The sequence below is a fragment of the Pteropus vampyrus genome, unplaced genomic scaffold (genome assembly GCF_000151845.1).
Source record: "Pteropus vampyrus isolate Shadow unplaced genomic scaffold, Pvam_2.0 Scaffold85, whole genome shotgun sequence".
Lineage (NCBI taxonomy): Eukaryota > Metazoa > Chordata > Mammalia > Chiroptera > Pteropodidae > Pteropus > Pteropus vampyrus.
The window spans coordinates 1,184,544-1,211,973 of record NW_011888866.1 but is presented as its reverse complement, the minus strand read 5'-3'; the positions used below and the strand labels follow the sequence as shown (position 1 = coordinate 1,211,973).

Here is a 27,430-nt window from a genome sequence, read left to right as displayed (position 1 = left end):
GGTCTCACACTGCTCATAACCACTGAGAAAAATGTTTACCAAACTGTTTTCAAAGTAGCCTTCTCCACATAAAATGGCAGAAAAGCAGCCTTCTCCTTACCCAAACCCACCCCTTTTGAAAGAAAAAAAAAAAAGCTTGATGAATAAAATGCTCTCAATGTGAAGTTTTTCTTTCATGATAACTGTAAACTTTTTCTACTTACTTACCACCAGTGGCAAAAAAAAAAAAAAAAAAAAAATTAGGTAGTAATTGAGGAGTAACAGAAAAAATTGAACCAGCCAACCATGCCCGGATGGGCAGTTGTTTTTGTGGAAAATATATGCCCCTGTGATTTTGTATTACACATCACAGTTACATCTTTTGTCTGTATAGGTGTTCCTCATTAGTAAAGAATTATAAAGCTACTATTTCAAAGTTGTTCCACAGAGCAGATCTTAACTTCCTGATGTTCTACCACCTAAGAACCATAGGGATACTGGAACTAGTCTGTGAGTGTTGCATGTCCAAATTCTGCCAGGATTATTTAAAGTGACCCACAAGGCAAGGCAGGCAATGTTCAGTGTTCAAAGGGATGAAGCGAGAATGCCAAGGTATCAGGCACTATTTTCATTTACAGGAGGACTGAATCACATCGCAGTTAGTCCTAGCCAGATTGTTAATTACAAATGAGCCAGGGGAGATTAAACCTGGACAAATCAACCAAACAAGCAAAATTAGCCAAGAAAAGTAAGACATTTTATTTTACATACAAAAAGGGTGCAAACTGAGTCCTTCCCTCCCCAAATTGGGGAAGAGGTATACTTAAAGATCACATTTGTGTTTTCCATGGTGCCCTAGGAAATGGACTACTCTGAGACAACGTATCAAGACCTATTTCCCATTTTCTCCAAAGAAGGATACTTCCTCTGCAGAGGAGTTTTTCCTACTGGTGTTACAAATCTCTCCTGGAGGAACCATTTCAAATACACTTGAAATTGACATTCATGTTTAAAAATACTACAAATTTCATTTTCACAGCTGAGCTTTGTGACCATTGCCAGGGTTTATGAAACAACATTACATCATCTAAAACAAAAGGTAAGAAAAAAAAGGATTGAACAATGATCAGACACCATCCACACATCAATTAAAACTGATTTCCACAGCTGATTTATATATTATCTAGTCTTAAAAAAATTGCAATCAACATCCCAACATCTTTTAAAAAGTACAATGGGCAAAGATTTAAGAAACAGACAAAATAATAATAAATTAGAGCATGTAATATATCCAATGAGGATTGATGGATCAACATTATTTTCTTTTTGGGGGGGGGGTTGTAATATTTTTGGTTTCATCTCTATCTTTTCTGCTATTTACTCTTCTGCTTGATAAATGGGGCTCATTCCCAGAGCCAGCTTGCTGTGACACTAATTTGAGAAGCTCCCTTGTTACTTGTTTACTTCCTAGAATATTCAGGAACACATGGACCCAGCAGCCTGGGCTGGGTTTTTATGGAAGTGAAATGCACACAGATGAGCACACACATACTCACGGGCATACAAATGCATTCATACATACTCATCTGTAAATATATTTCCCCCCGAAGAAATGGCTCATCTTTCCTGAGACACTGCTAACAGACTGATAAGCCTCTTAAAAAAGCTTCTGGTGCAGGGCTGGCCTGGGATTTGGTCTGGAGCTCATGAAGAGGAACACTGAAAATGTCTCACCTGCCCAGAAGGAGGGGACTTGTGGGGAAGAGGCAGTCAGGACAGCGGTCCCCTTGTGTTACTGGGACGACCGCACCACATTCCCATTTATTACCATGGATAACTCTCTGCTCTGAGACTTTGAAGGTGGTGATGGCACCGGAAAGATGATTGCAAGGAATAAAGAAAACAAAAGAAATTCTGTCCATAGAACTGAGGTTTCCTTAAAACATCAAGTTTGGTAACCGAACTAGAAATATATGGAATACATGTTCACTTTTCCTTGGTAGGCTGATCCACAAATACTGGAGTGGACTTCCTGGTTGTTTTTTGAGGAAATATGTCAACTACTACTGTCTATATCCAGGGAACCTACTTACTATTTTGACTACAATGAAGAAACCTGTTCTTTTGCACTCAGTCACCTGCAAAAGTAGTTAGAGAAAACATGTTTTTAAGATTGCTTAAATGATCAAAGACTTCCAAGATTCCTTATTTGTGGCTAAAACACTGCTCAAAACTCTATAAACCCTTAGAAGGGCCATAGTTTCCTCTTTTTCTTAAACAAATACAAAATCATCGCCCCACTCTACCCCACCCCACCCCCCCAAAAATAAAAACCCAAGGAAACAAAACCATAGGAATCCCGTTTTGATTCCTACTGACCCATCATTAAGACTGGGAGTCACTGTCAATCAACCTCTAGATGGGACTTTTCTGGAGCTGGCAAAAGCAAGAACTCCAGAGACAAGTGTCTGTTGTTCACTTGGCCAATCCAGATGGGTTACATAGTTATCCTGGAATTCATCTGCCTACCTTGGGTCACTGGTGGGGGTGGTGGCAGTGAACTGACAAAGGCAATGTTGGCTGTATGGCGCTGCCAACTTTCAATCTGAGAAACTGGCTCTAACATGGTGGCTCTGACACTGAAAATGCTGTCAGGGCAAGTCACTGGGAATGGAAAACTGGTTTAAATATGAAGATGGAAGAGGTGACCGAGACACAGGAGGCACGTGGACTTGGGAGAGATGCATCAGAAGAAAGATCAAGTTCTTTTGAGAAGATGCTTTCTAGGCTGCCATGGAAGTACTTATTTTTGAAAAATGCAGGCCATGCTTGCTCACTGCGGCGGGGGGGGGGGGGGGGGGGGGTGACAGGGTTCTATCTTTTGCATAAAAAAAGTTAAGGCTATGATCTTTAGTAACCACTCTGACATAACATTACCAGCACAGCATATCCAACATTAAAAGTGATTACTAACACTGATAATCAACACTGAATACGTACTACCAGTGTACATTTCCAGTGAATTAAGTCAGAAGTTACTTTAGAGGTAACAGACACCTCTTCTGGCTAATGGCTATGTACTTGGAGTTCACTGAGAAGTAACAGGTGTTCAACACTTTTACTGGAAACCTCAGTATCCTGCTGTCTCCTGTCGCCCCTATATTCCAAAGTGAAATGGAGCTTTAACTGGAGGCCAACGTAGTCACCTGACTTGTACCTTCCTAGACATACCTCAAATAGCAGGAGAGTGTTAATTAAGGCAGTCATAAAAACACACTGGCTGCTGGCACACTCTGCCCACTCCTGCAGAACAGTCTGGAGTGAGATCACTGGGAAACACCAAGGTAGGCATAGCAAGTGATCAAACCTTATGTGCTTAGACTTCACAGACTCAAGTCATGCTCTGGTCACAAAGAAAAGACCTGTTATACCTTGGTGGATTCCTGTCCTGCTTGCTTCAATCTGCTCAGGATGTAATGCCTGAAGGATTGCAGGGCTTGGGAGAACTCCTAATGGTATTGTTGTTGTTGTTTTTTTAATGAATAGATGCTGATAATGCTTAATGCTAACTCAGAAACAACTGCATCAATCCCAAAGAAAAAGATCCCTAGGCATCATGGTCGTGAAATGGAGCGAGCTCAAAATCTACAGAGCAAGTGGATTTGGGTGAGTGGTGGGTGGAGGGAATACTCGACACCAAGGACCTGGCTGAGGCACACAGCTAAGCAACTATAGCAACAGAGCTGAGGAGGGGGCCCTGATGTGTTGGCGGGGATGGAACTGATAACCAAATTACTCCTTACGTACTCATTTTTAATGTTAAAGAATCTCTCAGGGGTCTGGGACCACCCTGGAGTGCCAATGGCCCTGGAAGGATCACCATTACTCTGCATGCCAGATGGACCTGGGGCTTGTCACCTTTGAAAATCAAATAACTGGTAAGAGATTTGGGGAGGCAGTGAGGGAAAACTGCATTAAGGAGGACCCCCCTCTCCCCCCGCAAAAAAAAAAAAATAACTGCTCAGGTTCAAACCCTCAAGAGCTAGCCTTTAAAAAATTTTAAGATCTAAAAAGAGTCACAAACCCAGCTGCAAGGAGGCTTGCCCTGCAGCCAAGCTGGTCACTGCCTTTGCTTTTTTGTGGAAGCGGGGGGTGGGGAGGCACTTAGTGGGGTATGGAGTGCCAAGAGGCCCCAGACTCTGCCACCATTTCCCCTTGCCCTCCCTTGAGAGGCAAGACTTTTTCTATACAGGGATGAGGAAGTAAACATTTCTATACAGGAAGTTAGAGTTACCCCCAAACCAACTTAGAAACTACATAAGTTTCAGTGATTATGCCTTAACCACTAGGCAATGTCAAGGAAACAAATATCAATATTCGAAATCCTCGTGGGGAAGGGGTGTGACACTGCATCTCCCAGCCACTCGGTTTTGTGTACAAGAAAGTTTCTTTTAAAGAAATGGAAGATTATAATCTTTACAAAAAGTAAGCAAGTTCGAAGCCAATGAAGTGGTATTTCCTAGCCAAAAACTGATGGAACAGGTGAAGCGCAGTAACTGTTTCATGCTACTGCTGCTATTTCTGCTCCATGTAAGATATACCAAGGGACTTGTCAGGAAATGCCAACTACCAGAAAGTATCCTCACACCCTCCAGTCCAGAACACAACCCTATACCTCGAGTCAGGGGCCATGATTTCCGTGTTCGTTCCCAAAACCACCAGACTAAGTCACCAGCCATTGTCCTCCACGGTTATCTGTACTCCCAGATACAGGACCTCATTCCCTAATGTAAATAATCCTTTCTCCTCTATCACTTCTGGAATGAGAGGTCACTGTTTGTTAGCCACTGAACTCAAATGAAAATCGAGCACAATAAGATTAACTCCATACATTAATAACTTTTTAAGCAGTGAATGCGGAACCAAGACCCTTCATGGTAGTATGCTGTGCGACTACACCATGAGTAGGGGGAGGCGGAGAGTGTACTGGGGAGAACGTGCTCTGGACGCACGGCCACCTTATCTGGAAAAAGTCTATGTCCAACTGAGAAGATAATCTCAGAGCTTTCTTTCATTTCATTCTCCTTTCCCCTGGAATTTTCCAGCACCAACCAATCTCACCCTCCTGGTTCACTACAGCCCCATGTTCTAAGTCCTAAGCCTGCCGCTGTGGACCTGCTGGGAAAAAAATCGCAAGTGTTGGTTTCAGATAAGGCAGGCCAGCCCAAATGCTATAACTCAAGTATTGGGGCAGAAAGTACACACCAATTTTATTTCCTGGCCCTATGATGCCGAGTTCTGAGGTTCCTTTGGCAGTTGAAAGGCGAGTTCACTTTCCTCCTCTTTTTGTCCACTAGTGGCAATATGGTGGTGGCTGTTTCATCACTAATTTTGTCCCCCAAGTCACTAAGGAAGTCACATGGCTATCTATTTGAAAGTCCCTGGCAGTGGAGGAAACGGATGTTTCGGATTTTTTTTTTTTTTTTCGTTTAGTATCTCCTTCTCTGGGATGAACTGTCTCCTGGTCACAGTCTGGCTTGGCTGGCTCATCCCATGTGCTGAAGAGCTGGGTTGTCCAAACTCCAGGTTGATGAGGTCAAGAGGCTCTGGTAAGGACATTCTTCAGTAGCTGAGAAGATGAATGAAAATTCAAGTATGTTTCCTTGCCAACCTGAGTGTTCACTCAGAATGACACAGAGTTTGGCTTCCTCTCTTCTGGGTGCTGCAGTTGCAACTCTCTCCATTGAGAATGTCCTCTGGACCCATGTTCTCTGAATGGCTTGGCTGGCCCCATCCCCCTCAAACAAAAAAAGTAAAACTCCCAATATAACCAGACACAATATGCATCTGCCATGTTTTTTGTTAAAAAAAAAACAAAAACAAAAACAAAAAACTAAAAGTGCAATAAAGTCAGTTTTTTCCTTTGCTCAGAACAATCTGCATTGTCCTACTACTGACTGAAGAGCAGGGTTTGCTTGTCAAAAAAGCTAAGAATGCCAACATACGGGGACAGTAGGCTGCAGATTGCTTACAGTTTGTGTCCTACAGTATTAACTTCACAGGAGGGAGGGAGGGAATAACTTGCACCCCGTGACCAGCTGGGGATGGAGGCTGTGCAGGTACAGAGGAAGAGGGAGCCATACTGCCAGATAACATCTGGTAGGTGAAGAAGATTCTTCTCTAGCTCGGGCCTGCCACCTTCCTCCTACTTCCTTGGCCGCACCCCCAGCCTCTTGAGCTCCTTCAGCAAACAAAGCCTTCACCTCACTAGCTTTTATGCTGGAGAGGACTGAGGGTGGGGCAAGAACCAGGAGTAAACTAAAGGGAGGGAAGAAAATAGTAGTCCTTGAGTTTTTGTGAATGACACCTTCACTGTAAACAATAGGAAGGAGAGTCAACCAGGTAGCCCCAAGGGCAAGCAGTGGAGGAGCAACAGCTCTGGGACCTGCTCAGAGCTGCAGGCAGGTGGGGATAGCCACTGACCCACTCACTGGGCCCTGGCTGCCCACACTGGCTCCTTCTGGGGGCATCTGTTTTCTTCTTTTTGGTTTGGATCTCCACCCTCCCCCACAGAGGAGTCCTTTCCAATGAGAAATGGCAGGAGCTGCAGGTGCAATTGAGTCAGAGTCCCCAGGGCCTGAGGACTCCTGGGAGGCACTGGTCACTTGTGGCGCTGAGCAGTCTTCTTCCTTTTCCTCTTAAAGAAACAGCAGCACCTGGAGCACAAGAACACTGCAAGTCAGTGGGAGAGGCCTGCAGCTTCCAACAGACTTCTGCCTGCTTTTGCTCACTGCAGGGGGTAGAATTTTCCCCTGGCACCCACCACAGGGCCACCCACCATCTACAGTGCACGAACTGGAGGCAGTGAGAAGTGTCTGCCAGGAAAGCTAAGAGAAATAGCTGCTTCATTTCAATCTGCAGCTACCAAACCCAATTATCAAAATGCTGCAGGCTAGACAGCACAGGGGCAAGCATTTTTGGATGATGAAGAAGGCTTATTTCCTATTCTAACACCCAACCCAGATGCGTCACCGTTATCTGGAACCAAAGCTGGGGGTCTTCAGGGATGCATTATGAATAGCCCGCATTGTCTGCCCCCTGACACAGAAGGCAACATTATTTAATGTATCTTTAGTCGTCAGTGGGTATGGAGGCTAAACTAAGGCAAACAAACCCCATGGAAAATATGATGTTTGGAACTCTAGGAGGACCTCATGATGCTACCGATGAAGGATTAAGGTCTCTCTATCCCCCACTCTATCCTCATCCAGCTACCTGGAGCAGGCAGGAGAGGCCCCGAATCTTAAAAAGAACTTTGAGCCCAGATCTCCTGACTGAAATCAGCACAGCTTACTCTTCGTTTGGAGAGGATCAATGCCACAGCCCAGGAGCTGAGCACCAGAAGGCTCTGGTGGCAGGGTCCTTCTCAGCTTAGCTTCCTGACACTGCTACTGCTGGGTTATAGGACCGACCCTGTTTTGGGTGGCAGCTGGGGCCTGCTCCCTTCATGAGCCCTCCAAATGCTGCCTCTTGGGCGACAGCCACAGCTCTGGCACATCCCTAAGCCTGAGTAACCCCTCCTTACTCTTGCCTTTGGAATAGAAAACACCTCTTCTCAAACAGTGACTAGTCCAGAAGGCGGTGATGAAGGCTGTGGCATGGCTGATGCAAAGGATATGTCTTTTCCAGGGAGATGACACATGGGAAATGAGAATGTGAGGGGCAGAAGATGGTGGATGAGTAGAAAATGCCAGGTGATGGAAGGGAGTAAAGCTGGAAATACAGCTCAGATTCGCTGGACCCTTGAAAGAAAAGCTTTTCTGAGAACACTATCTTTGGGGTCTCTTACCCAATCCTTCCAGGTTTGATGCCAGGAAAATTCATATGGAAATAAAGAACTATTGCTTACTTCCTATACCCTTAAGTTCTCCACTGTAGTTAAGATTCTCCTCGTCAGATTCCTTGGTATTCCTACACTCATAATGGATTAGTTATTAAAAATTTAAAGGAAGTTTCTTAGAAAGAAAAAATAGACACAGAGACAATGACGGCTCTAATCATATCTGAACGAATCAAACACGGAGATTTTGGAAACAGGAGATTCTTAAGAGAGTCTAAGGATTTTCTAATTGTATCAATGACATTTGTGAAGTACTACTAATAGGTGTGAATACAGTTACTAAACAAAGTGTCATGTGTATTTGAAGACTGAATACATTCTTTTTTTCTTTTTGCAGCAATTTATCCGAGAATGGCTTTTTAAAAAATAGCAAAAACAGCGTACCAAATATTTAGACAATTTTCTCAGCTTTTTAAAAAAATACATTCTTTTAAATAAAAATGACCAACACTTTCAGTTCTTTAAATCAATCCTCAACGGAATCCCTGGGGAAGGATTTAAGAAAAAAAAAAAAAAGTCTTTTTATATACACATGCTTTAGAAAACAGACATTTTCCAAGTTGAATGTCCTGAAATTAATATTAAACGAGGCAAATATAATCTCATGGGAGCAACGATATTTCAATAGTTACCTGTTGACCATGACTTTCAGAGAGATCACTAATATTAAAGCCAATTTCTACTCTTAACTGTTTTCAGAGGAGCTAAAACGATGATTTTGTATTTTTAAGAGCAATATAAAAAAGTATGAAATACTGTTTTAGTCCATTTCAAATGACACAACTCCTCTTTTACCTCCTCCAAGGCAAGTCATAAGAATTAACATCTGCTTACAAGAATATCATAACCTGACATGCAATGCTGAAGTCACCTGACTGGAGGAGAGTATGAGCTGTGGCTTACAGCCCTAGGTTAATTTTTGCTGGTTACTGTAGTTAAAGCTTCAGCAGTAGCAGAAACTTTTAATAATTCTACCCACAAAGAAACAGAATCCACAATCTGCTCTTTGACTCTTTGGTTTCCATGGTGACTACCAGCAACAGGACCTGTTAAACCTGGTCAAACCCGGACTAGCCACTGATTGACTTCATACTGATATCTTAATATCAGAAGAGAATGAAGGCAAGTGATGGACCCTTCTTGTGTCTTAGGCTTCCTTCCGGTTGATTCTTTGACTGGATGACCAGAAGTTCTTAACATGCTGGACTGAAAAATTAATCTAGCCTCCCTACTCACAAGCCACGAAGTGTTCTTCTCCCAGGCCTCTGTGCCATTTATTTCTTTTCCACACTGCTCTCTTACTATGGCCTGGCTCTCTCCCCTCAGCTATTCTTTGCTATCTTTCTCTTCTTTGCTGTGCTTATACATTCTTCCCTTGCTCTAATACCTGGCTCAAGTCCCACAGTATCCATGCAGTCTTCCTTGAGCATCCTATTCACAGTGATCTCTCAAGGGACAATGACATAAGTGTCCTGGAGAACTATTTGTCTTTTCAAATATGTATATCTTATCTCTCCAGCGAGATGGTACCTAAGCTCTTTGGGGAAGAGAAGGCCTTGGGACCTCCTAGAGTTCCAAGCACTGAGTTGGATGAGCACACAGTGAACCTTGAATTTGCAGTCAGGATCATATAACTGACATCTCACAGGAAAAAATAGACCATACAATGTCAGGTTACACAGACACATGTTTGCTAAACAAATAGGCCCAATGTATTCCTCAATACTTACTACAAAACTACAAATTCTAACTGCATAAAACTCAATTGTTAACTTCAATACATTCCTGTCCTTGGGGAAACCCTGTAGGCATCCTGACTTAGGGTTCAGAAACCAGTGCTCAACCCAAATCACTGAAGACAAATAGAAACAAGGTAGTTATAGACTCCAGCAGGCTGTTATCACCACACAAAATATGATCTCATGCATGCAGATAACATGAGAGCGTTAACAATTCCAGACTGCAATAGACCAACTAGTTCAGGAGCATCTGGAAGGTCATAGGCAGTGTCCAAGAAGAAAGCTGGGGAAGGGGTTCTGTCTTATAGCAAGAATGTACCTCACCAAATGTGGATTTTTTAGGCCTTCCCCTACTACATACTTCCTGTTGTTCCTAAGAATGCATTCAAGGAACCTGAAAGAGAGGCTCCAATCTCATTGGCCAAGTCAGCCCTTGGCCCACTATATTCTCTTACAGGAAGTGGAAAAAAAAGCCAATAAACGGAAACAAACAAACCCAACAACAACAACAACGAAAAACCAAACAACATGTTCAACTCTCCCACAAGAAAGAGCTATCTTTTTTTGAGACTCATATTCTACAGATGGAGGAACGAGCTGAATCGAAAAGAAAAGTCACAGGTTTTTCCAAAGCAGCTGATTTCTAGGTTAGAGACCCAGCTGCAGAATGTGAGACTATCTGGTAACAACTATCTTTGAGGTTCTGAGGAATAATCTAAACAACTCGTACAGTAATTTTGTCCTAGCCCTGTCCCTCTCTACTTGATAACATCTGGTCATATTAATTTGGGAAAAAATTCACTCAGCTAAAAACAGATAATTTTGGATATTGTGGGATAGTATTTTGACAGGAGGAGGCAGCGATGAGGCGGGTTTGAAAAGAAAGAAGGAACAGATTAATTCCTAGGTACAGGCCTGCCCCATCCCCACCTTGTGGATCTAGTTTCCCAGTCTGGGTGGTTTTGGCACAAGGTGGTATATGAAAGCCATTCAGTGTTCCTAAGGCATTTTGTTTGGCTTTGCCAATCCCAGCCTAGTCTGGTCCGCTCCCCTAGCATGTGGACTGGAGAGAGGGACTCACCACATGTTGAGCATTTTCAGGCAGCTACAGAGTGTGTAAAGAGAAAAACACAGAAAGGAAAAGAGAGAGAAAGAGAGAGATATTAGTCCACAGAGGCGAGATGGAAGCGACTCCCTGTGAGCCATGCAAACATGCAGAATGTTGTGTCTGTGTTTACTTTCTTCCTCTGTCAAGGTAGGGTGAGTAGGCGCTGGCCACTTGGTCCCCACACTAAAGTGGAAGGGGCAGGCACCTGATAGAAGTATCAAGGTGGGAGCTGGATCTCAGTGAGGGGTAAGGCAAAACAGAAAGAAAGTTGGGGGGTGCGCCAGGGTGGGCTTTCCTGGGCACCATCCAGGAAGGTAGCAGGAGAAAGAGTAAATGATCCTGCCTGAAAGAATTCAGTCAAGTACCAAAGCCCAGCCATTTTGGTCCCCACATGAAATCTTACTGTGCATTTTGTTAAGCTACCCTTCCAACTACTCTGAGGGAAAGAGAAGTCCCTAGCCTTTCTATAAATCCAACCTGCCTGACCAAAGCAGCCAGCAGTTAGCTCTTCCTCTAAAGGGGGGAAAAACAGGCTTAAGAGACACTTTATCTTATAGAAGATCTTTATCTTATAGAAGATGACTCAGAGAGAGGAGGATCACTGCTCTGGATTTACGGCCTAAATCCGTTCTTGTTAATTTTCAGGGGAAATGAGGTCCACATTTGTTCATTTATAGCTGAAGTCAATGGATAACTGAAAATTCTTGCTCCTCCCATAACAAAAGTCAACCAAAAAGCTGCTTTGCCTCACTATTCTTCCAACCATACTCAAATAAGGACATTGTCCTGTAGCTAGAGAAAAAGTGAAGTTAGATATTCATTTTGTATAGAACAAAAATCAAGACCCTATTATTTCTCTCCTCCTTTACACAAAACATACTGGTTGAGGAACCCAAAAGTGAAAGCTTAGAAGTGACGGTTTCACACAGTCTCCCCAGTATCGTAGCTGAATCTTAATATACGCAACAACTCCCTTTTTCTCACAAGCAGACTGCAAGGGCAAATGGCACCACAGCCACATGCGATGAAGGGTTGTTTGGGATGTCTTGTGCTTCTCTAGCTGTGACTTCTTCCCACGAAAATGATCAAGCAGGTAGACACATGGCTCTGCCTTACTCTCTTCCATACAAGCAGAAGGCCAAGAAGAAAAACAAATGACTGTGCTCTAACAGTTTCCTGGGCAAGATGGATTGGTGGCTCACGAAATCACTAGGCAATCAGCACACAAAATGCTCTAAGCTATAAGCTTTTGGATGACATCTGGTCAAATACAATTGCTCCCCTTTAGTTTCTACATCTTTAAGAAGGCCCAAACCAGGAATTGGTGGCCAAGAGGTAGAGTGATCCCTTTTTGCTAAATGGAGAGACTTTAAACTCTCTTTACATTCTAGAGTTTAGATTATACCAGGACAGAATACACCAGATTAAAATTTTTGTGAATGGCTCCCTATCTTACACACAGGACACAAACATCACACTCACATACACGATTACTGTGCACATTTATCAAAATGAAATGAGATGAATGGGTTTAAAAGATAAACGTGTATAGGGCATATTATAAGATTAAAGCCCATTCAATCTTGGTATTCAAAGCATTAAAATTATTAAGACCAGAGCTGAACTTCTAGCCTTCAAAGTAATAGCCATGATGGTGAATTAGGAGTGAGGTGGGGTGAAAATGGGTAATAGCCACCTTTCAAGCCCAGACAATGTTTGGATCAGACCACACCTAGTGCAGTGGTTCCCAACTCTGGCTATATATTCGAATCACCTAAACTTTACAAATTCTTGAAGCTCAGACCATATCCCAGATAAATTAAATCAGAAGCTCTGGGGCCAAGATTCAGAAATTTGTATTTATAACAAGCCCCAGATGACTCCAAAGTGGAGATAAGCTCAAGAACCAATAGGAAAGGAGTACATCGTTTATTTGGGAGAATAAAAACTCCCCCTGCCCTCCTTATATATTAGCGCCTTATATAAATAGGGAGAGGAGCATCTGAAGCCACCTACAGTCAGCAGGGATGCAACAGGACAGAGTCCAAGTCGCCCTCAGTTGCTTTTTATCTAATGGGCCAGAATCCTCAAGTTCTGGCTTTCTAAGGAAAGGACCTCTTGAAAGCAAAGTGAGCCCATCAGAGATATGGGCAGCAGAGGGAAAATCATGCAAAGTGTATCTGGAAGGAAGAAGAATGCAGGTTTTGTTTGGCTTTTTACCACCTTATTATCAAGAGGTATAAGCTTGTTCTGGCTTGCATTTAGGTTATTTGGGGGCTCAAGAGACCACTTAGGAGAGAGTATCACTATAAATATGTTGCCTGCTTCTGAGAACAGGGTCCTGGGTTAGCCTGAATGTTCTCAGTTTATAAGAAAAATATCCATGTCAGGCTTGGCAACAGTTACTGATTTGTAAAGGACTTCTCTCTCCCTACTTCCTGTGTTCTTGTAGGTTAAATCTGGATCTGAATTTGGGATGGGGAAAAAAGAGAAAGAAGTATGGAAATGCTGCTTTTACAGTAAAATCAGCAGTTATTTCACCTTCTACCCCATATTCTAAGAGTTTAAACACAGACCATGCAGAGAGCACCAAGGGGCCGATGGTATGAACAGGGCAAGACATTCACATGCAAGAGAAGCAAAAAAGGGAGTGAGATAACCTCCTTACCCTCTTGGGATTAGTGTAGTTTCCTTTCCTTCCCAAGACCCTTTCACTAATAGGTGCAGAGATTCTTCTTCTTGCCTGACTTATCTGAGTCTCTGAATCCAGAATCATTTAAGTGAGAACAAAATGGCGCTGAAACCCTGGCTTCAGGACTATGTGGAGAGTGGTTAGTCAAGAACCAGAAACTTAATGCTGTTTAGCATAGCCCATGGTTGAAATAAGCAGGCTCTTCTCTGAGTCCCATAGGAAGCAAGAGGCTCTAGAGCCCCAAGAGGCTCATGACAAATATGTATTGTAGGTATTTTATCTATCGTGATTCTTTTCGGTCACTATGTCTTTTGCCTCATGTGGACTAGAAAAATGATCGTCTTCCCAGAAATCACAGCTGAAGAAGGGTAGCAGCAGCCTTATGGTACCATGCAAAAAATAAAATGGTCAGAAGAAGAAAGCTGTGGACACAAGCATGAGGAATTCAGTCTGAGATGAGCAGCACACAGAGGCGAAAAGACGGAGAAAAGATTTTTCAACCTATGACTCAAGAATCCCCTTGAAAGATGAACGTACTTAGCTTCCTCCACTACCTCCACCTCGGCGTGAGCAGTGATTGGTGCATTGGAGTGGGCTCCCGTGGGGTCATCGACATTCAGCTCTCCATTGGTTGAACTCACCACCTGAAACAGAAAGGCAGAGTGTGACAGACACCCTGGAAAGAGGAGCCTCCTGCCGGCGCCAGAGAGGATCACTAAGGGATATCTGGTCTCTAGGTTAGTTACTAGCTAGGCAGTGTATGGAATGTTTGTTTTCCTGGGTTAAGGGGCCCATCGTCTTAGTTTAGGGATGGTTCCCAGATCCTATCATGTGAGAACACAAAATTCAATGATGTAATCATATAATAACAACTTTCATACTGAACACCTACTCTGTGTCAGGCACTCTGCTACACTGTGTGTGTGTAAATTTAATCCTCACAAAAATCCTATGAAATATGTCATATTACTCTTAAATCTACCTTTCTTACTTTATTATGCTGTAATTATAAAAAGACTCAGGGGTGATGTTAAAAAAAATTCTAAAAAGAAAATCAATAGTGGGCATCAGAAACTATAAGCAATCACACTTTCCTTCAAAAATTTCTTCATGGCTTTGATCACTGGTTTGAAGTTATTCAAATAACAAGACTGCCACGTCCTCTCTGCTGAGAGGGCAGACGGTAAGGAAACGCTTTCCCTTGGAAGACCAGTCTTATTTCAACAACCTTTATTTCAGGTTCAGTGTCATCCCATGTCTCACTGATGGTCCCCGAACTGTAACTGAAGGCTCTCACTCCTGTCATCGGTTAATGTGGACCCGATCAGGCTTCTCTTGCTTGTGCAGCTGCTTCTGCCAACTGGTTTCATTTGCAGCACATGATTCCTGTTTATGTGGGTGCTGGGGAGTGGGACAAGGGACCCCGCTGGATAAACCACTCTGCTGTTAAAGATCTTGGCTGAAACATGGGAGAGAACCACAAAATAGAATAAATGGTTCGGATATCATATGCCCTTGGGTAAGTAACTTCATCTATTTGAGACTGCTTCTTACAGGCTGATGCGAGAATTACACAAGAGAATGTATAAGACGGTGTCTAGAAAAATGCCTGGTGTACAATAATGGAGACAGCGCAGCACAGTAAATAAGAAATAGGCTCCAGACTTGGTTAGCCCTGGTTCGAACCCTAGCTCCACCACTTACTTGCTGTGGGTCGTGGGGCAAGGTCTTCAATCTTGCTGTGCCTGAGCTTCCTAAACTAAAATGGGGAAACAATGCTGCTTACCTAATTGGGTTACTATGCAGACTCCACAGAAAGTGCTTATCCCAGCGCCATGGCAATGGCTCAATAAATGTTCATATTACTGTTATTCTCCCTCCACAGATGTTTATTCTTATCTCCCTCTAGATCTGGGGTCCTCACCAGCAGTTAATTTGCAGAAATTTCCTGCACAGTCATAAAGAAGAAGGTGGGAGGAAATACTAGTATAAGGAGTCTTTGGGGATATTTATTCAAAGAGGAAAGGGCAGACAAGGTGAATACTACTTACTAGTAGTCTATGCCCACCATTATTTCTAAACCAGAAATATGTATTGTATTTATTAATACGTGCTTTAAAAAAATTAAAACAATGCTATACAGTTAAAGAAAGCTACAACATTAAATTTGGACTTACCAAAGGGAGATCCAAATTTCTGCTAGCGATCAAATTTAGCATCTCTGATTAATGAAACCACCTGATCTTATCTATTTCTTGACACAATATAATAAATACTATATAACATTATTTATGTAGTATTCTTGCAGAAAAAAAAAAGGTTTCATGTGAACCTAAGAATGATGGAAAGAAACTGACAAATCCAAAATGTGGGACATTCTATAGAACAAGACTGGACTCTTCAAAAAAGACATGTCTTAAAAAAATTTTTTCAAGACAGGGTGACTGTTTTAATATAGATTAAGAGATTAAGAATTAAGAGACTAAGATATTGAAAGAGACTGAAGAGGCATGACAACTAAATGCAATGCATTTTGGGGACAACTGAGAGAAATGAGATATGGACTATACATTAGATATTATGAGATTATTATTAATTGTCTTAGATATGACAGTGGTATTGCTGGTTACATGAAAGGATGCTGTTCTTAACAGATGAAGGCTGAAGTATTTTGAGATAAAATTTAATGATGACTGTAACTCATGTTCAAATAGTTTAGCAAATATTACCCAGCTCCTCACACACGGACTTAAAGCAAATATGGCAAAATCTTAATAATTCATTAGTCTAGGTTAAGGATATACATAGGTTCATTACATCTCCACCCCTCAACTTTTCTGCAGATCTGAAAATTTCAAAATAAAAAGTGGGGAAAAAACCAGCAAAAAATAAAAGGTGGAAGAGAGAGGGTTTACACTGCAGAATGGAGAACCACGCTCCTCATGCTAATGCTGTCCTGTGAATTTCCTCAGCCTACATTTGCTTCTTGTGGGCACATTCGAGCGGCATACTAGAGATAATGCTGTAAGTTCATTATGTGAGCACAAGGGTGGAGAAATCACAGTAAGTCTCTTAATGAACTCAGCAACTGGATAAGATGTTAAATAAAATGTCTTGGCCTTTACCAATATGGACAAAGGAGGAGTAAGCATCACCACTGTGAATTACCTGGTGACTCTGGGTCATTGTGCCTGCTCACAGAGTTTCACATGTTTCATACTCTCTAATTTCTCCTTGCTATGAACTGCCACTTGGCCCACAAGCAATGTCCTTGGACAACGGAAGGAAGAGGTTATCTATATTTTACAGACTAGACATCTTGCTTGTATCAACGAGAATCTAGTCTCAAATGAATCAGGCACAAATGGGAACTTTAATATCAGTTGTCTAACCTTAAACTTAACTGCGCCTAAAATAATACATTTGGAATCAATCTGGGCCTTTAGAGCATTCGCTTAATTATTTCAGGATGAAAGTACAGTTTGTCAAACCATTAACTTGCTGCCTAGATCTGCAGTGGAACAAACACTAACGTAGGTGGCCGACGAGCTGGATTCCAGGCTTAGCTCTACCACAACGTCCTTTGTGAGCCCTGGTTTCTAATTCCGTAAGACTATGCCTCATAATGCTAAGTTAAATACAATGATGTCTAGGAAAGCAACTTGAAAACTTGTAAAGAATCTTAATAATGTAATGAGTTATTAGTATTTTAAACAATACCATTTTTATACCTTTTCTATTGAAATTTTTAAGTATAATTTCATTAAAAAAATAAGCTTTATTTGTATACCTGGAATATTGACATTTATTTTGCTGTAATCACTATTAAAATCAATCCCATATTCCTCTGCCTATATCACACAAAAACAAATTATTAATATCTTACAGGATTATCCATGAAAAAGACTAAGGTGAAGTACTATTTTGAACTTTAGTCCTTAACTATTGGTAACATTCTTTTTGGGAATCTCAAAAATTTGAGTTCTTAGTTCCATTTTTCAAAATATTAATATGAAGAAAAATCAGAGCTGTGTACCAAAGGAAGAAGTACTTTAGTTGATAATCAACATTTCAATCCTATTTCTCACAACTAACATATTTGGTAATTCTCTACTTTAGCTTCTCTACCTTTAAAATGGAAATAATACTGACTTCAACAAGAATTGTAAATAATTTACAATTATTTACAAATTATAAAGTTTTATAATTTGTAAATAATTGTAAATTATTGTAATTACAATAATTTTAAACTAATTGTAAATAATTAAAATTATAAAGTTTTGAGCAAATATTAGCTAAATGCTAAATGTCATTGCTAAGTCTTATGCCCTTGCTTGGTCCTAGATATTTCTAGATATTTCCTATATGTATAATTTAAACAACTTTAGAGTCATCTTTTTGAAAGAGAAAAATATACTGCCTTCTTGAATTTGGGCCTTCCATATGTGGAAGATCTGTGGAAATAGTGGAAGGATGGGAACCATAGAGACCTGCCCATTAAATAGGTTGGAATGAGAGTGTCCATGTGCCTTATCAGAGCAAACTTCTCATCTCAGAGTTCTGCACTCCCTACCAGGTCATGGTATCTGCAGGTCGTAAAGGTTAGGCCAAGCGTGGTTTGACCACATTACCTTTGGGAAGTGAGACAACTCAGAAATATGTGGGCATCTGTTGTGCTAGAAAAAGTACTACTGCTTTGGTTTGCAAAAAGCATAGCCTTTATGAGTTTATACAAATTGGGGCTAAAATAAAAGAAACAGATATAGTGAGAAGCAGCAGAGCTTAACATAATACTAGGGAAATGACACAACTGCCTGCCCCTTACCCAAATGTCAAAAAAGCTAGTATAATTTAGTTTATCGAGAGTCGAGGGAGGTTGCGTTTGTCAAAAGTGCTGCCAGAAACTCTAACTGACCCCAGTTCTAACCTAAAGACAACCCCTCACAGTGGACAGCAGGATATACTGTTCAAATGAGCACCTCTGTGTCCTAGGAACACAAATCTAGTAAACTAAACTATACCTGACTATGAAGTGTTTCCCTTTTAAAATTATTTCCTATCTTTTTTTCCCATTTACAAAGTAAGTCTGTTTATAGTAAAAACAACAACAACAACAACAACAACAACAAAAACATTAAAAAAGACAATATAAAAAGCATAAGTTTCCAGCAACGTCATCATGTGGAAATGGCTAGTGGGAAATTCAGTATACATTCCTTGAGGACAAGGGTATTTAAAATATTTATGTAAAAGGACAAATAGTATATTAGGCTCTGTAGGCTACAAAACTACTCAGCCCTGCCACTGCAGCATGAAAGTAGACAAAATGTAAATAAATGAGTGTAATTGTGTTCTAATAAAACTTTATTTACAAAAACAGGCAGAAGGTGGGATTAGGCCCACTGGTTGAGTCTGCCCACGCTACTCTACATTGTTCCTTTTTTTTCTGCATATGCTAATATACATGTCCTTATGTTTATTCTCCTTCATACATATTTTTTCATACATATTTGAAAATAAATTTTAAAAAGGACAAATTTTAGATAGTGTTTTACAATTTGCTTTCTTCACAACACATCGTGGACATTCTCATAATACCCAGAGATCTCTCTCTCTCCACTGCACAGAAGTATTATATTTTTTTTAGTTAATGTGGAGCTGATGAACATTTAGTTGACTCTGATTTTCTGGTATTAGAAACAAGCCAGCAATAAACATTCTAGAACTGTACTGTCTAATACAGTAGCTACTAGGCACATGTGGCTACTGAGTACTTAAAAAAGTGTAAAATACATCTAGATTTCAAAGACTTAGTTAAAAAAAAGGTAAAATATCTCTAATATTTTTAATACTGACTACACGTTGAATTATTTTAGATATACTGAGTTAAATATATTATTAAAGTTAGTTTCACCTATTTCTTTTTGCTTTTTAATGTGACTACTAAAAAATTTTAAATGGCAAATGTGAGTCCTATTTCTTTTAACAGCCTTGTTGTAGAACATATATCTTCAGTATCTGCGCATTTATGAGGGATATATATCTAAAACTAAATTCATTGATCATAAAGTGTAGATATTTAAGATTTTAACTGATATTGCCAAATTATCCTCTAAAATAGTTACAATTCACATTTCAATAATAGTAGGATAGGCCATTATTAAACTTACACTTTTTACAAATGTGATAGACAAAAAATAATGTATATATATGTATACGCATTTTTAATCATTAGGTTTTATTTTTATCAGAGTTATGTAAGCACACTGTGTAAAGAATCAAATATTTCTACAAGGATTGTTAGGAAAAACAGCAGTCTCTTTCCCCAATAGCACCATTTCCCATTCCTTGACAGTTGATTCTCTTGTTTTTTACCTACATATCTCTGAATAACATGAATCTTAAGTCGTCATTTTTGGCATTATATTCACCATTTCCCATCTATCCATTCTGCCATTATAATTTATTCTGTAATTTTGACTAGATCAAAATTGTTAGTGTTGGCATTAAGACTAGTAAAAGCTATTTACAGCTGTGCATGCAGTATACCAAGGTTATTTTTCTCTCCCTATGTAATTCCTTATTTTCCTTGGAATTAATTATCTTTCAAAATTTATTTTTACTTTGCTTTTTATACATTAGTTGATAATCACTAATTCTGACCAAACTCTCTGTCATTTATCTAAACAGCTGCTATCAAGATATTCTGATATATTGGTGTCCTAGTCAATTCATCATTTTGGTTAAAATTGCTCACAAAGCCTCTTGACCACCTCTGTTTGGGACAGGCTGTCCTCTTCTATTGGCATACAGCTCTTATCCTGGGATCTCCTGACTTTACCATTATACTGGGGAGCCCCTTTACTTCTCTCCTGTGTTCAATCTTTTGTTTCCTGGGTCCCATATATTCCTCTTACTTAATTTATTCACTCATTTTCATAGTGCACATCCTCTTGTAGCTTCGTAAGAAAGGGTGCACGAGAAGTAAAATTTTTGAGACCAGATTTTTGAGAATATCTCTATTCTACAGTCCAACCAGACTGACAGTTTGGCTGAGTACAGAATTCTAGGTTGGAAATAATTTTCCCTCAGAATTTTGAAAGCATTGTTCATTGGCTTCTAGCTTCTTGTATTGACGTTCATAAATCTGAGGCTACACTATAATCCTGATCCTTTCTTTACATATGACTGTCTTCTCTTTCTGGAAGCTTGAAGGATCTTCTCTTTGTCTTAGGTAGTTCAAAATTTCACAACGACGTATCTTGGTATGGTTCTATCATCCATTAGGGTGGGTCCTTCTGATCTGGAAACAGGTCTATGAGTTCCGATAAATTGTTTTGTTAATGATTTCCTACCCTCTACTTTCTCTGTTCGCTCTTTGGAACTCCCATTATTTAGAAATTGGATCTCCTGGACTCTCCTTAAATCTCATATTGTTTTCTCCTATTTTCATCTCTCTCTCTCTTTACTTTTTGGGAGACTTCCTCACAATTTTATCTTCTAAGCTATTGAGTTTAAAATTAAAAAAAAAATTTTATTACATTTTTACTTTTCAAGTATTTTGTTTGTTTGTTCTTAAGAGTGTTCCTTTTTAAAAATAGCATCCTGTCCTTGCTCCAGAGTTGCAGTATCTTCTGTCTCTGAGGATATTAATAATGAGGTATTTTTTGTTGCTGTTGTTTGCTTTGGTCTCTTTCTTAATAAAGGCTTTCCTCAGAAATCTGATAATCCTTGATTTGTTTGCTCATATTTAAAAGCAGGAGATTGCAAAGTTAATTGGCACTTTGAGTACAGGGGTGGGACTTTTAAAGTACAGATCTCACTGCAGAATGACCTAGTTGGGCCATTTCATTAGGGAAACCCTCTTGTCAGTATGCTCAGATGTTTTCTTTATGGAATGGTCAGATTTCCCAGAAGCAACTCAGACTCCTGCCTGGAAGTACCTACTTGGCTATCAGCATTCAAAAGCACTAAATGGGGAAAGCAGGCAGTCAATATGCATACATTCATTTGATCTCCCTTTTTTCAGGCTAGTACTCTGCCCCCAAATGTGACCCTCTATTTTGCCTTTTCCAAAGAATATATCTTTTGCTGGGGAGGGAGGAGAACATCTAGAATCTCTGGCTTCTTAAGCAGACTTTTAACTAATCTTCTTTATTTTAGCGCATGCCCTCCACACCCACCTAACACCTTACAGAATGCCAACTTCTGAGTCTTTTGAGGATTCCCCAGTATAAATAGAGTCTCAGCTTTCCTCTCTATTGGCTCAGGATTCAGTTTTCTTGAGATTCCTAAGTCACTTAATAATTACCCATCTACTTTCCAGCTTCTAACATTTTGTTGCTGTTGTGTCCTCTTTTGTTTTTTTCCATCCCTACATAGATTTATGCCTTTAAAAAATCTCTTTACTATTCTTTTTGTGTTGTTTCAGGAGGAGTGAGAGTACATCTGTGTGTTCAATCCATCATTTTTACCTCGATGTTCCTATGATGTTTTTACAGGGCCAAAGCTATCTCTCAAATTCCTGTGAATAACATGATCTTCAGTGAATCACTCCATGTAAATGCATAACCTAGACAACCAGACCTACTGAGATGCATTTCTATGTGCACAAGGTTTGTCTACCCCTTTATAGGAATTTCTGTTTGGTAGTTCTAGGTTCACTTGTATACCTCAAATGGTGGTGTCACCTACTAGTATGAGAAAAATATTTATGTTAAGATTATTAAAACAGTGACATACAAGAAAAGAGACACAAGTACTTCAGAAATAATTCTCTAAGACCATACTTATTCCAGCAGAAAAAAGAAATAGCCCAACTTCTTGGGTACCTACTCAGAAACAGCTGACCTGAACTAATTAACATTCTCACCTTATGCACTAAGGCATATATCATCATGGAATGAGCTACATGTGCAGTCCTCTGGTCAAAAAATACTTAATTTTATACACATTCCAGGTCTTTACAATTCACAGATTTGACACTAACACATTTCCACCTTGACATTATTTTTATGGTTTATCATGAGTGGAACAAAGTTGTAAGACTAGTTTAAGCAGAAATCAGTATCAGAAATTACGGAAACGTTTCTTTGTCAATGACAACAACCAGCAATCTTTCTACAAGTGACGCTTACAAGTCCACATAGGCAGAAAATCAGCACATGGATATTCAGTTATCTATAGGAGCACCTCGACCCTGCTCTGTTTCTATTCTAAAGGAACCTGAGTTTCGGAGCAAGCCAACATTCTACCAGCCAAGCTGGAAAGGCCAGGAAAAGGCAATAAAGGCAGTAAGTACCTGCACTGATCCCCCATGGCGGTCTGCAGCCAAGTGAGACGTCAGGTACGAGGTATTGGTCTGCCGGCTGGGCTGGATTTCCCATTCTCCTCGGCGCTCTGACGATGCAGTCTGCTCAGGCATTAGGAAGCATGAGAGCAAGATATGGAAGGAAAGGTGAAGCAACAGCAAGCAATAACAAAATCAAGTACATTAGTGTCCCTGAGGGTTTTGTTTTCATTTTGGATTTTAAATTAACAACCACTGCAAAGCACTGAGAAAAAGTTAGCTTGGCTACATTAATTTCAGCCTAATGAGCCAATACATGACATTCTACAGCACACTACCCTGACCTAGACACAGAAGAAAAAAAAAATCACCAAAAGAGGGAAAAAAGCCATCAAAGGCTAAAATCACCGTTTAGCTTCCAAATTAGTAAAATTTCAGTAGCTACTAAGCAGACCAAATTCAGAATGTTAAGATTGTTGAACAAAGGAACAATCATACTCACAAATCATTTTACTGATTAAAGATCTATCTAAGCAGACAGAAAATTCCTAGCATTAGGAATGAAGATAATATGCCTTTTCCTTAAATAGGGAGCCCACTACTCTCAACATAAACCTCCATGAGACTTTCAACTAAGAGGAAATGAGCAGGGGCAGTGGCTGGAATATGCTTTCTTAGTTAAAAGAATGAACAAAGTATCTCTTCAAACCAGGTTCATAGGTCAAGAATATGAAAAGATGGGGAAAAAATAAGGCCACATTGTTTTCCGATTCCTCTAGCTAACATCCGCTAGTCCAGATTTAGAAAACGTTTAGATATAACCACTATGAATTATTTCTTCTAGAAAGCAAAAGGCAGATCTTTTGCCAGCAAAAGGAGGGCTTTCAATTCAAACCCTTTTTGGGTTCTGCTTTCACCTTTGCTGTCAGTCAGGCTTTCTTCATTCCTTTTTTACCTGTTTTTTAGATCTCACACTATTCTGATCTTGCTCATATGTGATTTTTGTTCTGAAGAATCTGTTTAGGTGCCTCTTCCCCGTACCAGATGGCTAAGGAGGTGTTAACATCATGATGCTCAGCTGTAACAGTCCTAAGGCGCTATAAAAATGAAAAATGAGGCGTTGGAGAGGCAGCAATGAGGGATTAGTAAATCAAATTTTAATTGCTGCTGATATAAACAGCAGCAGGGGTTGGGATGTGATATTGCTGCTCTGCATGAAACCAGTAAGGATGCTATAAATCTTAGAAATGTTCACAGCTATAAATGTTGTATTCCATTAAAAAAAAAAAAAAAAGTAAGAGTGAAGAAGAAGTGGTTTGAGGCTTCATGTTCACTCTCCCCCTTCTGTTGACAAGAGTTGTTTAATGCTCATCTATAAGTCACCAAAATGGCTTTCTTATTTTTTTTTAAAAAGGCCTCATGCACCAGCTACAACTTACTTATCTTCTTTATTAATGGAATATGAAGTCGCATGGGTAACAGCACTATAAAGGATCCTGGCCATGTTTCCTGATGTTCCTCAGGGAATGAGCATATTCTCTAAGAAGGCAGCTGTATTAACTTGCTTGCTACATACTCTTACAAAAGAGGGGTTTGATTTTATATTGCTAGTCACATTCGAGAGAATCAAAGCTACCCCAAAAATATCTCCCTCCCATTATTTCTGCCAGCAGAATTTCAGATGTTTCATTTTCCAAAATAAGACTGGTTTATAACATAATCATAACAATTTTATATAGCTTATTGATAGTATCCATACCCTCAGAGCACTTAATCTCATTTATTCTTACTACTACAGATTTAAGGATAAATGTGTTCCAAAATAAGACTGGTTTATAACATAACTATAACAATTTTATATAACTTATCAATAGTATTCATACTCTCAGAGCACTTAATCTCATTTATTCTCACTACTATAGATTTAAGGCTAAATGTGTTCTAATATTATTAAGTACTATCTATAACTGATATCTATTAGTGATAGCCTCTTTAGTTCTTGCTAGGACTTTTTTATTTTTTATAATATTTAAGTAGAATATTTAAGCTCCTAAACTACAGAACTGTTAAGTTCCCAAAAACTTTAAATGCTTAAAAAATATCCAGACATTTATAAGCTATTCGGTGTTGAGTTCTATGATATGTGTTCAATGCAATTACTTCTTTCATGAATGCTGTTTTGCCTTTGTTTTTAAAGCAGATAAAATTTTAAATGGCAAGAAATGCACATAAAACACTCACATACTTTTAAGCTTAACAAAACCCTAGACAGTTGATCAACTATTATTTCCATTTTTACTGAAATACATCTCAGAAGTCTGGTTTGATGCTACTATCTGATTCACAGGGCTGTGTACTTGTTTATATTCATTCTAGCTAAATAAATAATTTGTTGGAAGAATTGAGATTTTTGTCCTAATAGTTTTGTTTTAATGAAAACATCAAGACTTTTTCAAAGGCCTAGAAGTTACTCCATCTCCATCCTCAAGTAATGTGCTACTTATCTTTTAAAGAGAGAAAAATGTTAACATTCCTGATTGCTTCATAAATGCTTTCACCGTGACAAAGGAAGAAAATACTATACCATACAACTACCTTCCGATGCCTTCTATGTCCACTGAAAGCAATAAAACTAAGTGACAAATGTGAACCTGGTTTGTTAGGTTTATTATTTCAGGAATTACTTTTCATCATGATGCTAATAAGCTCTATGACTATTCTTTTCTGGAATTTAAGGGCTTGCACTTACACCTAAAAGTTGATGTAGTAGAAAGGGTCATCTGCCAGTTTTAGAAAGCAACTGAGTGCCTAGGAGCTCGATCAAACCAAGGAATGTTGACAACTACAGCATTCTGCTAGTGTACCTTCCCCTGAAAGGTATTCTAGGCAATGCTGTGTACACAGGGGTTATGATTAGGCATGATCAGCACAGGAACTAGTTATGCTAAGCAAACTAGTAGAGGAAATCGGCATGTGAACCCTTCTCTCTCAAAGAACACTCATGCACAAGTGTCTATCTAAAAGGCTATTAGGAGCATCCATGAGTAGAAAAGTCATTCAGCAAAGGCAATTCCTCTGCATTACTTGAAAAGCAAAGGTCCACCTGGAGCGTGTAAATCCCCAAAGGTAGAAGCAGGAATCTCAAGCAGTGGGAATTCCTTGGGGGAACACTTTACAATCTTCAGTTTTGATTGTATGACCTGCGTGGAAATGCTTGGTTTACTCTCCAGTAGGTGAGTGTGGAAACGAGGAAGCAGTAATCCCACATAGCATAAATCAAAGGCAAAGCTAACAAAAAATACTTGAGGAAAACACAGAAGCCTGGTGTAAAAAGTCAAACCCAGCACCTAGGCCTAGGGTAGAGGAAACAAGTATCTCAGCAGTCATTTGGCAGGTATTAATGGACAAACAGTGAAGAGAACAACATTAATAAGAGGACAGGTAAATATAGTCTGATAACCCCTCAGATACTACCCCATCTATGGCTAGAAAATTATTTCGAATTCTTACTGAAGATAAGTTACTGTTCTGAAGCAAAAGGCAGGTAAACATCTTTCTTCAGTTGTAGCAAACAAATCACCAAATCCTATTCTTTATACAAAGTTATTTTAAAAACTTACTGTTGATTATATTCACAAAGAACTTTATCCATTTCACTTTATGGCTCCCCAAATACTTTAAAAGTTGCCATTTATACAGAACATTATGGTCTCTCATGTCAGACTTCCAGGCCTCATTATAGTCTTCAACTATAACAATAATAGAGACTGGATAGTATCAAAGGTTAGCAATGAATACACTAGAGTCCATTCTGACTTATCACACTTCCAAGATAAAAAATTTTTTAATGTAGTTGGGTGTAAGATGAAGAAGTAAGAATGGGGCAGGAAGAATGATAAAGGAAACATCTTAAGAAATTTTGAGGATATAATGAACCTTAGATATGAAATGAAAAAAAAGCTGGCACAGTTATTGAAATATATACTTTAACAAAATTAGAACTTCCTTCTATTAAGCCCATGAAATAGAACCAATTTTCCTATGCCAGACAGGAGTTATTCCATATAACCTGTCACATGTGCTAAAAGTGACTTCTTGTATTCTATATACTTGATCATGTATCAGGGATGTTTGAAAATCACTGATAAGAATCTGGAAGGGATTATTACCAAGCTCCATGCTATGCAGGCCCACAGAGCTGAGAGTATCAATTTAGTGAAACTCTGAAAAATCACAGGAACCATCCTAGAGGTCTGAAATCCTCTACTCAAACTCTGCCCTATTATTACTCAAATGGCATAAGACACCTCCCCTGGGGAATGATTTATCTAGGCAGGATTACTCCAGAATTACCTTCCTACAAGGAGGTGCCTCAGAACACAGGGTGTTTGCTGCAATACAAAATACTGAAGAATGCACACAGAGAAAAATTTTAGCATGGAACAGAGAATTAAGAGCAAAGGTAAGCAGCAGGGACTAGGTGATAAAAAGGTAAGAAACTAAGAAAAAGATTGTATTTCAGTTTTGCATTTGCTTGTTTCCCCCCTGGAGTTAAGATCCCAGAAATGAGGAGGGACAGTCTTATTCCGCATTGAGCTCTATGCTGGAGGGTGGCAGGGCGAGTGCACTTTCCACACCTGAGCTCCTGCTAGACAGCAGGCGGCAAGTTAGAAAATTACACACAGGTCAGAAAGGGGCAAGTTACTTCTGAATGAACACATGT

General features: G+C 39.7%; 1 protein-coding gene across 6 annotated transcripts in view; it reads right to left on the bottom strand.

The window, feature by feature from the left end:
- Nucleotides 1-714: 714 nt before the first annotated feature.
- The window catches only part of CSNK1G1 (casein kinase 1 gamma 1), a 153,678-nt gene continuing 126,962 nt past the window's right edge, over nucleotides 715-27,430 (bottom strand). For 2 of the 6 annotated variants that reach the window (XM_011363345.2, XM_011363344.2), the window contains 3 exons: nucleotides 22,720-22,830; nucleotides 13,956-14,062; nucleotides 715-6,695 (listed from right to left, as the gene is read on the bottom strand). In XM_011363345.2, the coding sequence (XP_011361647.1) occupies nucleotides 6,641-6,695; nucleotides 13,956-14,062; nucleotides 22,720-22,830 (273 nt within the window). In that variant the 3' untranslated portion in view covers nucleotides 715-6,640. Of the gene's footprint in view, nucleotides 6,696-13,955; nucleotides 14,063-14,646; nucleotides 14,878-22,719; nucleotides 22,831-23,662; nucleotides 23,805-27,430 lie in introns of those variants that run through there. The other 4 variants (XR_896046.2, XR_002781138.1, XM_011363346.2 and 1 more) reach the window with 4 other exon arrangements.